This window comes from Rhyacophila brunnea, unplaced genomic scaffold (assembly GCF_057557595.1).
Source record: "Rhyacophila brunnea isolate RB1 unplaced genomic scaffold, BYU_Rbru_1.0 scaffold_228, whole genome shotgun sequence".
NCBI lineage: Eukaryota > Metazoa > Arthropoda > Insecta > Trichoptera > Rhyacophilidae > Rhyacophila > Rhyacophila brunnea.
Genome location: NW_028232891.1, coordinates 797 through 12,988, shown reverse-complemented (window position 1 = coordinate 12,988; position 12,192 = coordinate 797). Strand labels below are relative to the sequence as shown.

The following is a 12,192-nucleotide window of genomic DNA, read 5'->3' as shown; positions in this document are numbered from 1 at the left end:
TGTGAAAAGAATTTATTTTTATATTAATATTGAATAAAAATTGTCAAACAATAATTGTTGTGTGATACGGGCTGTATGGTTTTAAAACCGAAGATCCCCGACGTTATTCGAAGTAGGTATTCGGGCGTGAGCAACTCAAACCGTCGCTCGCGAAGACACGTTTCAGGAAGAAAAAATATGTACATATTGGTTTTGCATGCAACTCTTTCTCATTGCAAAAGCATTAATCCATATAAGATTTCTGGGCGCTTTCCGACAGACGAGCGAAATGGTATATCGCTCCCATGAACAAGTCTTTAAAATAGCCGGTTAAAAACACATATTAGAATTTGTTTTTGTATATGAACTAATGACCACGGTAATAGATCAGAACACTTTTAATAAATCAAATATAAATGAAATACTTATTTAAAAAAAATATTTTTTTCGCATAAATTGAGTGGGTGGGTGTCACCGCTCCAGCGCTCTCAGGGGCACATCGCCACTGGTTCCACCCATTTATAAGTTTTAGCCACCAAATGCTATCAAAAACAAATGTCAAAATATTATATTATAATTATTTATATTATGTAGCCGCATGAGCGAGTGATAATGTGTCACATGATCTTTTTCATGTGTTTCGATCCAGGGCATGGACATGGATTTAGTAGATTCAGCAAGTAGATATGTAAATACGACGGTTATAACCGGTTACCCGGTTAGTTATTCGCAGAATAACCACTAACCGGGTAGTATTTTCCCTCTGGTTAATTGGAAGCCCTACTCTTAGATATTAAAAAAATTAAAAAAAGTGTCCCAAAGATGGGTTTATAAGCCTGAAACAACTGCAACATAAATAACTCATATCGTAAAATTAACAAAAAAATCTTAACCATTATAATGTGGGTCTAAAGCCAGTTCAATTAATTGGAAAGTTCATGCTGCAAGCTCAGTCTAATTATTTTAATGTTATTTATCTCGTCATCTTATTAAAAATCTATTTTAAATAATACACATTATATTAAATTATTATTTCATATTCGATAATCATATTAAATCCTTTGTTTTTACTGTAATATAAAAGCTACATGTTGACAGATATATTATACTGTTATCACTTATTAGTGTATTTTCAAACAGGAACTTTTTGTCCATGTGGTAAAACTGTGAACTAACAAAGCCCATCCTGTGCAATTGTTTGCTTTTCTGTTTTCAAATGAGGCACGCCCCAAAATTGATGCTTTTTATAACAAAAATATCTCTAAAACGATCAGGAGAGATGTTAGAATTATTAGTAAACTTTTGGTTTAATGCGAAGAAGAAAAGGAGTCGGAGAAGTTTTCTATATGAGACTACAGCGACTTCCTGTAATCGACGAGTTCTTGTTGTCGGAGAGTAGTTCACTAAACAATAGCATAATTACAATTACATTCAATCTCAAATATTTGTTTTTTAAATACTGTGACAATCAAAATAACTAGGAACCAATAATTTGTGATATAAATAATTAAATGCTCTTTCAAATTCATTAAGAGCATACTTCAGTGAAACGGCAAATAATTTTCAACAGTAGGTGTGATGAAATTTCTCACTAGTCGCCAATCGAGGCGGACAGTCGAAAACATTCTTAAATCATGTAAAGATGACTAAAAAACTTAAGTATGTACTTAAAAAAGAAAACATGTCAATGAATATATTATTATTATTAGTAATATAACATTAAATGGAGGCATGCTGGATATGACAAAATTTCATTATATTATGTAATGCTAGCAGATGGTCAAATCAAACTATGTACTGTACTCTTTTCACCATTTACATATCTATTTAAAACTGGCATATTATTAATTCCATCCATTAAGTATTATCCTATACTCACATATGCATTATTTTTTTTATGTAGAATATGCGTAGTTATATACTGTATTTATGTTTCAACATTTTTCATTACCATTATGGCATATGCTTTATATTTTTCTTTTGTTATTTAGGCATGTTATCTAAAGGCAATAGAGACAAGACCGGATTTTGCCGTAGCCTGGAGTAACTTGGGTTGCGTTTTTAACTCACAAATCGAAATATGGCTGGCGATACATCACTTTGAAAAAGCTGTTGCACTGGACCCTAATTTTCTGGATGCCTATATCAATCTCGGAAACGTTCTCAAGGAAGCTAGAATATTCGATAGGTAAGTACATATTTATTTTACATTTAATATGTTACCCAAGATCTGGTATGAATATGGTATTTGCAATTACGCAATATGAAACAATATCATTCAAATTACCTCCCTGCAGATCGATTTCCTAACTATCGAGGCCCGAGGTGTAACATGAGTTGGCAACACTGCCAAAATTGCCAAATAAAACAAACGAAGCCGAGATAATCGATGTCTTTGGTACAAAAAAATAGAAACGTCAAACGAAATCAATATGTTTGTTAATTATGTATATGTATAATACGTATATATTCGATTGATTTAGTATAATATGATGATATGGTTACGTACAAAATAACCTCACATAAATGCGAAACCACATAAATATTATTACACTATAAAGCAAAATAAACAAAATGCTCTTCAATAACATCCTTTTAAATGTATTTATTCATTACAAATGTATGTAGTAACATTGTGAATAACATAGTTAGGTATTTTAATTCTGTTTATCTCACAATTTCCGTGTTATACAGCGATTTATGTCTTTTGACATTTCTGGAACAGAAGAAAACATAAGCTTTAATATAGATACCTTATCAAAAACATGATGAATCTAAAAAGGAGGAAGGGTGGCAAGAACTCGACGATATGTGCGTATGTATCTTATAAATTTGACAATTAAAGGTTCAACAATCACTATATTTTCCGTCGGAAAATATTCATACATTTTACAAATCTAAATATCAAAATAAACAAGTCGTGTGCCAAAATAACAATATATCGTGTGAGAATTTGCGAAAGATATCTCACAAGCTCTTTGTTTAACCGGAAATTACCAATACATTCGCAAAATATTAAATAATATATTAATAATTATTCTCGGGAGTCCAATAATTATATCTTTTCGTAGCTTTTCACTATTGACAGTTCAAAACGATCGACGCGAGGCACTCTATCATGAATCAATTAATTAGTCTATGACCCAATGCGCATACCCACACACTTATTTGTTGTATGGGATGTTAACGATACTAGTTCACCCGGTCAATAGTGTCGACACAAATTTGACTCATTCCGGTAAAGATATAGTTACAACAAAGCAAAAACCAATACGTCACAATCGAAATCATTTGCGACTGACTTTGAATCTCCCGAGTTACAACATAGCGCCCTTGCAGCTCACGATCCGCCTTCGGCAATTTTTCATGACTTTCACACATTTCAGGCTCTATCGTTAAGCCTTTCAAGAGTTTGTAGATTGTTCGTATAGACACTTCCTTTCGCATAAGCCCACAAAAAGAAATCCAACGGTGTCAAGTCGCATGATCTTGATGGGCAATTGAAATTGCTGTCTTGAAATTAAACGGCCATCGAACTTTTCTCGCAATAAAACCAGTATTTCCTGAGCTGGATGTAGCCCTATTCTGTTGAAACCACATGTTTTCCAAATCGAAATCTTCTAATTTCGATCACAAAAAGTCAATAATCATTTGCCTGTAGCGAACGTCATTAACGCCACGTCTCAGACCAAAAACAGTAACTGTTGGAAGAATGTAACAGCCTCAGTTGAATCGGCTGTTATGGGTGTTTTTGCACCCAAATATGGCAGTTTTGCTTATTAATATACCTATTAAGATGAAAATTTGCTTCATCACTGAATTTACTTGAAAACCTGCTCTTTCAAGACTCAATCGGCGAATCTGTGATGCTGCTCATGGTTTTTTGGCTTTAGTTATTGCGTGAGTTGGATCTTACATGTGTGTAGGTGAAAGTCTTTCTGCAAAATTCGTCATAAAGGGCCGTATGAGGGGCCAAGTCACTGATCTTCTTGGAATTGACATTTCTAGCTCTTTCGCATGAATGGGCTCGATGAACAGGTGATCCGAAACACTACCGGTTTCTTCAAAATTTTTAATCAGCTTCTGAATACAGTCTTCAGTTGGGCAATGATTTCTATCGAATGATGACCTTAATTTTCGCAGTACAACCATCAAAGATTTGTTATTATCGTAGTATTATTATACGATTTTTATGCATTCGAAACGATTCATTGTGTTGGTTTGTAAACTTTCAACTGACAATACAGTACTCTCTCAGATACATTTCATCACTGTCACAACACCGTTGTATATTAAGCAAACACATTTGTCCTTAGTTTCAATAGTACCCAGTCTTCTTCACAATCACTGCTCAATTGATACATTCATTGTTTTTTACTCATTTTGGGGTAAAATATTTTTGATAAAAAATCAACTGCAGCGACGACACGTAATGTGGTGCAACACTAAAATTTAGACAGAACGGCGTTGCCAGCAAGAAAAATACGCACCTAATTCCACAATAATTTTTTTTTTTTTTTTTCCGACCATGTCCGATCCTAATAGGATCATATGGGCCTCCACAGAGTAGAGGTTTGTATTGACAAATTTTGTTTTTTACGAGAAATGGATGTCAGCCACTTGCTCAACCTATTAGGTCCATACCCTGACTCACACACAAATTGAAAAACAATATGTGTACTTGCCAGACCCAGGATTCGAACCCGAGACCCACGGCGTGATAGTCCAACGCTCAAGCCGCGTATAATAATATTATGTAACCTTCACTCACTGACAGTGGAATTAAAACTTATTCGTAAAATAACAATAATATGGTTATTCTGTTGCGATTTCAATAAAATTTATTTTCAAATAAATGTTATTTAATACTTTATAAAGTTTTTGCTTCTACCTGCCATCTTTGACCAGACATTATATTATTTTGTATACACGTTTTTTTGTGATTGTTCATCTAAATAATGATATAAAAATGGACTAAAGGTTAGGTACCTCACCTCCTCAGGCTAATGAATATACAACTTTTGTGTCTTCTTTTTCCAGATATGACAATTCTGATAATCAAATTCTGACGACTCTAAAGTGGAAAATTTGATAAAGAAGCTAAATGAGACATGAGTGGCCAAAGCGACCATTCCTAACCGCCCGCCTGTCTGATATGTACACATCTCTGATGCCCGTCTCACACAGCGTGCGAGACAAGCCGTGCGACAGAGTCATCTAGACGGCTGTATCTGTCTATCATTATTTTCCATTATTAAACTAACTTGTTATTTTTGTACTGTGGTTAATATTTACGAGCAATATTTGTAAAGCTAATAATAAGCATATTGCTTGCGATAATACAAGTTAAATAAAAGATATACTTACAAATAAAATAAAATTAAATACAATTTTTAATAGGTATTATTAAAATTTTATTAGTAATCATCTTGTCCATACCTAATCATCACCGTAGCCTATGTGTCCGATTTTTAGCCCATATTTCAATATTTTTAAAAATTTAAACTTCTTCAGGTCTGCAAAAGAAATAATATTTTTTATCAGAACACTCGTAATATATAATTCAAGTTCTCGGTTTGTTGTAGACATACAGATGATCGATTTGAATAGTGAATTGGTTATCAGTGTTATCACCATTCCTAAAGCTAAACTATACAACATAAGTACATAATTAAATAATATGATAATTATATGGTTGAGGTTATAATTTTACAAATGGATGTGCGGTGTTATCGACATGGGCTAACACTAAATAACGCCAATAACGAAAACTGATAAGTCCACCATTCAATATTAGTGGGAAATCACACATGTGCCGAATATGCATAGGTATGTTTACTAGCTAATTAACCCATATATGCAATAAGTTGGGTGTGTCAACATATTTTATGTTTATATCACTTTTAATTTAATAATTGGTTTCTGTAAATCTTTAGATTTTCAAATATTTCACATAGAATACGGAGGGAGGTATTTCTTGTTAGATTTTGCCTAATTGAGTTGAATTCGAGTGCTTAAAGTCAGACAACGTTATCTACAAAAAAGTTTTTTTTTTTTTTTTGAGATAACGTTATTTTACATTTATGGCTACATGATAGTCAAACAACGTTATGTCAATCTTTTCTAATTTCTTATTAAATCGTCAGTAAAGTTTAACGCTAACTACATAAGTTACCCTTGCTTTCATATTTTTTTAAAACTATCCCTATAAATTTTAACATCATCATAAGCAAGATAAATGTACAATACACAATAAATTATAAAATATTAACATTATGTTTTAAATAAACATATCCCTTGTTGAGTTACAAGAATCTAAAATAACGATTTTTGGCTCTCCTGTAAAGTTGCACTTTTGTAGATAGTGTTGTTTGACACTAAGCCCTCGAATTGACAAAAGATGAAATCTACAATGAATCAGGGGAATCAGTGCAACAAGTTAGAAAGAATTGTGGTGATTATTCATATAAGCTGCGCCCACTTTAACAAATCTCCACCCGGTGCAAAGGGTGGAGGTAGGCTGTTAAGATCTGACATAAATAGTGCACACTAAACTTTGTCAAACATACTTATTTGTTTTCATTGACCTGAGGAATACAAATTGACCGTCTGCAAATTGGTCAGTTTTTACAATAAAATTAAACCTTGCTTAAACGAAACCATCATAATATAGATTGTTTATTTCTGTGTTGATAGTAATTGACGTCATAGATTATAAGACACACATTGAATTCAGTGACACCAAAATTGGAAAAAAAATACTAAAATTTAAGTCAAAAACACGTCACAAGTATATTTGTTTTTACTGATTTGGAAGGGAGCTAAAAATTACCGGTATCTAACTGACAAAATGCTTTTTTTGGATATGAGTTCAGCATAATATCTGTTTTTGCTTAAAATATGCAAAAACCCATAATCCATACGCTCCTGTCAAGAATCTCGGTAACCGACTTGCAATAAAATCATACTTACGCAGGATGACGAAAAAGAGCCTGGTGGCGACTTGTTTCTTGGACAGACCGTAGGCCGGGTTGAATTCTCTCTCGACGATATCTTCCAATCTGAGCGGATGAACGCCGTCCTCCTTGGCTCTCATAACCATCATCAAGATCTTGGCCGGACTCCACAACTCTCTGAATGATACAAATTTAAGGACATTTTAGTGAAATAATATGTAAAATCGCAGGGTTTCAGACAATTTATACAGTAGCAAACGTCTAATAAATAAAACAAGATTTATCAAATGTTAGTACACTCCCAATTATCCGTGCACGAACAACGATATAATAGCTCATTAGAAAATCATTAAAATATGCGCTGCAAACAAACCAAAATCGCAGATTTTCTTAATACATAATGAGTATTAAACATGTTAAAATATTTGTCTGCATTAAAAATGTATTAGGTATTATGTAATACCATACTTAGTTGGGATTACCCATATTTTTGTTTATCCGTGCCGCCTCTCCCCACCATTAGCTCGGATAATCGGGAGTCTACTGTACATAAATATATACTGTTACCAATAGTTAAATGTGATTACAATACCAGACGAATGTGTCAATGCAAACGTTTGATGTTTTTAATTAACTATTTCTTTTATTCAACGAGTAATTCACAAGATTTAAGAATGTACTATTCTAATTATTGAACATACATAATTTTGAAAAACACTTCTGAGAAAATATATTATAACCAATAGAAAAAATCCTAAGAGAAGAATGCTGATGAGCAGGTATTTAAAAAAAAGGCCAATAGTTAAAATATGTCGCAATTAGTTCGTCGCCTTGTAGCATAGAGGGTAATGTGCGGACGGGGCGTAAACCCAAGAGATGCAGAGTTTGATTCCCTGCCGGGGTAGCTTACTTTTTTCAAAAAAGATTTTTTTCTATTGGTTATAATATATTTTCTCAGAAGCGTTTTTCAAAATTATGTATGTTTGAGGTTTTGTTTCCTTATAAAATAAAACTAACTGTACACTGGACTGTCTTGTCTGATCGAGCTATGTAGTTTTGAATGTGAAATAAAATGTCCTTGACGTCCATGTTTAAAGTCAGTCGTAGAATATAAAAAATGACGATAAATATAAACGAATTTATCTGACGAACGGAGCTGAATATTTGAAACCAATAGCTTCAATTCGAGGGCTTAGTGTCAAACAACACTATCTACAAAAGTGCAACTTTACAGGAGAGCCAAAAATCGTTATTTTAGATTCTTGTAACTTAACAAGGGAAATGTTTATTTAAAACCTAATGTTAATATTTTATAATTCATTGTGTATTGTACATTTATCTTGCTTATGATGATGTTAAAATTTATAGGGATAGTTTTAAAAAAATATGAAAACAAGGATAACTTATGTAATTAGCGTTAAACTTTACTGACGATTTAATAAGAAATTAGAAAAGATTGACATAACGTTGTTTGACTATCATGTAGCCGTAAATGTAAAATATCGTTATCTCAAAAAAAAAAAAAAAAACACTTTTTTGTAGATAACGTTGTCTGACTTTAAGCACTCGAATTGTTCTTTGGGGTTCCTCACACACAACAATCTGCTAGTGTATAGTGTAATAATGACAAATTGAACTTACTCCAACGTGATTTTTCTTTGGTTTATCACGACGTTGCCACCGAGAGACACCGGAGTCCTGTCAATGCTGCCATTGGCCGTTGATGAGCCAGTTAGGGTCAATCGCTCTTCCTTCACCAGCAGGCCACCACCGTCTCGCAGTAGGGTGTTTTCGTGTATCTGCACGACAGTGGTGGGTGACGGAATGTCCGTGGGGCATTGGTAGGACCACTCGAGCCCCAGAGGAAGGTTGGGCTGTTCAAACGGGTTCACTGTGGACGCCGGGGTCCTGTTATCGCTGCGATTGGCCGTAGAAGAGCCAGTCTTTTTCTTCACCACCTGAGGAGGGGTGGGCTGTTCAGACCGGTTCACTGTGGACGCCGGGGTCCCTCGTGCTCTAGCAGACTGAAATATTAGGATTGATTATTATGTTATCATTAAGAGGTCTTTGCTAAAATGTGTATATTCCAAATATTATTAACATGAACAGACACCTATTAGCCACTTTCCTTTTTGAAGAACTTACGAGTATGTATATCAGTTGTTCATAAAAATCAGTAAGTTGACCAGTGAAAAACTAAACAATTTTTTTAATGAAAAGTTGAAAAAAAATCCTATTAATGTCAGAATATCAGCCAGCATGCATTAAAACTACTGCAGAAAATCATGCCACGTGACATTGCCACACATTTTTTACAAACTGTGATTCAAGATAATATAATACGTATATTGCTTAGTTTCCACTTCTAAGATGACGCAATTATACTGCCGGCATCATCCAAATTTAGGATTGTTTTGAAGGAAGGTTTTGTGGTTTTAATTGTGATAAATAATCCTACTATAACCAGTGGGGGGGGATGCTCATCGTATACCAGGCCTGGACAAACTACGGCCAAAAAACTGTTGAAAAAAACGTTTCGTTTTTCTCATTAATTTGTTGGCTATTAGAGAATCATTCATTTTTTAATGTTGAAATTCCTTTTTCATGATAACAAATAATGTATGTGTGGGCGCTCACCATGATATCGTCAAAGTTGTTAATCTATTCAAGTACAATACATTGTAGAAACCAAAGTATGTTTAAGCATTTCGATAATATTGTAAACAGGCATCAAGCATTGCAGTCTACTGATTGAGCAAGAGGTCAAAACCCTAAAGCAATTTACCGATAACAATATTATTAGATTTGCATTTTAAATATTAGCATTTTGCAACATAGTCGAAACGACAATGTGTGCCAAGTAGCCCGTTTTCCGGATAACATATTAATTGCATAGGCCTTTACTTGAAGTGATTGACATCAGATTATGAACTCAAGTGCGACAATCGCACACAAATCATTCTTAACGTTGTCACCTCCGAAAGGGGGGGGGGGTAGGTATTTGCGCTGGACCCCCCTGATGATGAATGATATCGTCTGCTTCTTCTTTCGGGAACATGTTTATGTTGATTGACAACGCGGAAGTACAGGCGAAAACAGGGCGTTTATTGTTCGGAATATAAATACAATAAAGTACAGCGTACAAAATATTTAACAAAAATTATTTAAAAAAAAAAATTAAATTTAAAATGGCGGTGACGCCGGGAGCGCGGCGCCACAGCCGACGTCCGCAGAGACCAAAACCCGAATGACCCTAATAGGGGCTGGTAGGGCAGAGTAGTAGTAAACAATTCACAATTTTATTATTCTATCTCTGAAAAATGACAAAAACAGCCTCTGGCATATGTACCTGGCTTGTAAGTAGGTACCTCAGGTCTCATATTTCAGACCTTTTCTAGGTACATGCTTTGGAAAGGGGCTGTGAATTTCTTGGAATTATTACTACCTTCTGCATTTCTTTGCTTGTTAGCTACATATTTTGAAATATTTGAACTAGGTACAAATACATATTTTTTTAAAGTAATCTCAAATCAGATATTCTAGGTGCTAGGTACATTGTATGGCTGGGAACTTTGCTTCCAATATTGGTCAAAATTGGATGAAATAATGTAGGTAATAATATTAAAAAAATGATATTAATAATTATTACTATTTGCTTACGGGCTAGAAATTTGCCTCGCAGTCGATCTGTTCATGTTTGCATGAATCAGCCCAATGATGATTCAGGCCTCATGGCCTTGGATCCTCTGAGGATGCCATGGTTTAGGCGGTATCAACGTAACATCTCTGTCCGATTTGATTTGTAATTTCTGAGAAACGCATTAATTATTCAATTATTTAATTTGTCATTTTTGTACGACATTACATTCCTTTGCAAGCAAAATTTCAAATCAGTAATACGAGAAAGCATTTGTCTCTACCAGCTGTTCGTAGTAGCCATTTAAATAATAACCTTGTCTGTACTTAATTTATAGTGGAAGATAAAATGACAGGGTATTTACTTTTTTTCCTCGTAACATCATTCTGTATTTGTCATTTGAGTCAACCAACCTACCGTGACCTCCTTTATCGTTCCTATGTATGAATAAAAATGTTATTTTACTTGCGGCCCGCCCTTCATTTTCCATTTCTAATGAGGCCCTTCATCGAAAAACTTTGCCCAGGCTTGTCGTACACGCATGGCTAATTGAAATAAAAGAAGTCAAACCTCTCTTTCAACTGGGAATATGTCATTTGTCGTGTCAGTGTCCGACCGCTTGACGAGGCTCTTCTTGAACAAGGTGGATTGGCGTTGGGAGTATATCGGATGGACGTTCTTCTTCATGACTCTCGTCGCCGTCGTCGGGCTGGTGAGCAGCAGCTGACTGGTCAGACGAATGGGCAGAACGGTGAGATCCTGACGGGAAGTCAACTGGAGGGAAAAATTGCAACGTTACCACATAGTATAGAAATAAAGTATAATGCGGTTATACCTCAGTTGATCAGCTCTAGTTGATAAGAAGAGGTGTAGTTTTAATTAAAAAATGGTAAGATACGGTGGACATCAATGTCATGGCGTTGTATGCGATTACAGTACTACGCCCAGTGGTGGCCGGTGATTTTTTGGATTGTAATTTTTGAGGGTGAACTGGAAACTTACCTTATTGGAAAATTAAATCTATTCCGCGTTGTTTTTGATTTGACAAAACGTTATTGACGTTTGGGAAAATATCTGTATATTTTTTATTTTTAATGACACATGATGCGAGTTACTTAAATCTTTATTGGATTAGTTTTATGAAACGATTGTATCTCTTATAGTAGATAAATACCTCTTACTTTTAACGGAAGCCATCTTATTCTATATAAGTACATTAGGTATCTTTAGCAATTTTTACACTGTATGAATAATGATTATTATGAAACTGTACTTTGTGAAATAGTATTAAGATTTATAAGCTTATCACTAGAATTCATGAATTAATAATTTTATATTATAAATAACCGACATCAGTTCGCGTTTAGTCAACACACAGAATAATGAAATATTAATTTTCCAGAAATGCGGTACGTAGCAAAATTATTTTTATATTCACTGATTTAAATTAGGTTCATATAATTCAAAATATATTACCGACATTGTAATTCTTACCGATTTTAAATTTAGAAAATAATGAATTTTATTGTTTTTAGTTTTACAGGCATTTTACATTTAAGATTGCAAAATATGATACTAAACATAATTTGCCCGTGAACAGTAAGCTGCAGCGTCTATAAT

At 34.1% G+C, this 12,192-nt stretch overlaps 2 protein-coding genes across 4 annotated transcripts in view; one reads left to right on the top strand and one right to left on the bottom strand.

Annotated features, from left to right (window-relative positions):
* LOC147069871 (uncharacterized) overlaps nt 1-5,369 on the top strand; it is a 23,506-nt gene extending 18,137 nt beyond the window's left edge. For both annotated transcript variants that reach the window (XR_015071128.1, XM_085950094.1), the window contains 2 exons: nt 1,971-2,167; nt 5,020-5,369. Coding sequence is in view for 1 of the 2 variants with exons in the window: in XM_085950094.1 (XP_085806220.1) it covers nt 1,971-2,167; nt 5,020-5,071 (249 nt within the window). In the remaining variant the exon portion in view is untranslated. The remainder of the gene's footprint in view (nt 1-1,970; nt 2,168-5,019) is intronic.
* Nucleotides 2,556-12,192, bottom strand: LOC147069870 (uncharacterized). 2 transcript variants are annotated; one of them, XM_085950093.1, is made up of 5 exons: nt 11,143-12,192; nt 8,577-8,959; nt 6,952-7,112; nt 5,419-5,495; nt 2,556-2,695 (listed from the first exon to the last, which is right to left on the bottom strand). In XM_085950093.1, the coding sequence occupies exons 1-4, from the start codon at nt 11,257-11,259 to the stop codon at nt 5,419-5,421; spliced, it is 738 nt and encodes a 245-aa protein (XP_085806219.1). In that variant the 5' UTR covers nt 11,260-12,192; the 3' UTR covers nt 2,556-2,695. The 2 variants fall into 2 exon arrangements, with proteins under 2 accessions (XP_085806219.1, XP_085806218.1); XM_085950092.1 differs by lacking the exons at nt 2,556-2,695; nt 5,419-5,495 and having other exon boundaries at nt 6,041-7,112; nt 11,143-11,946.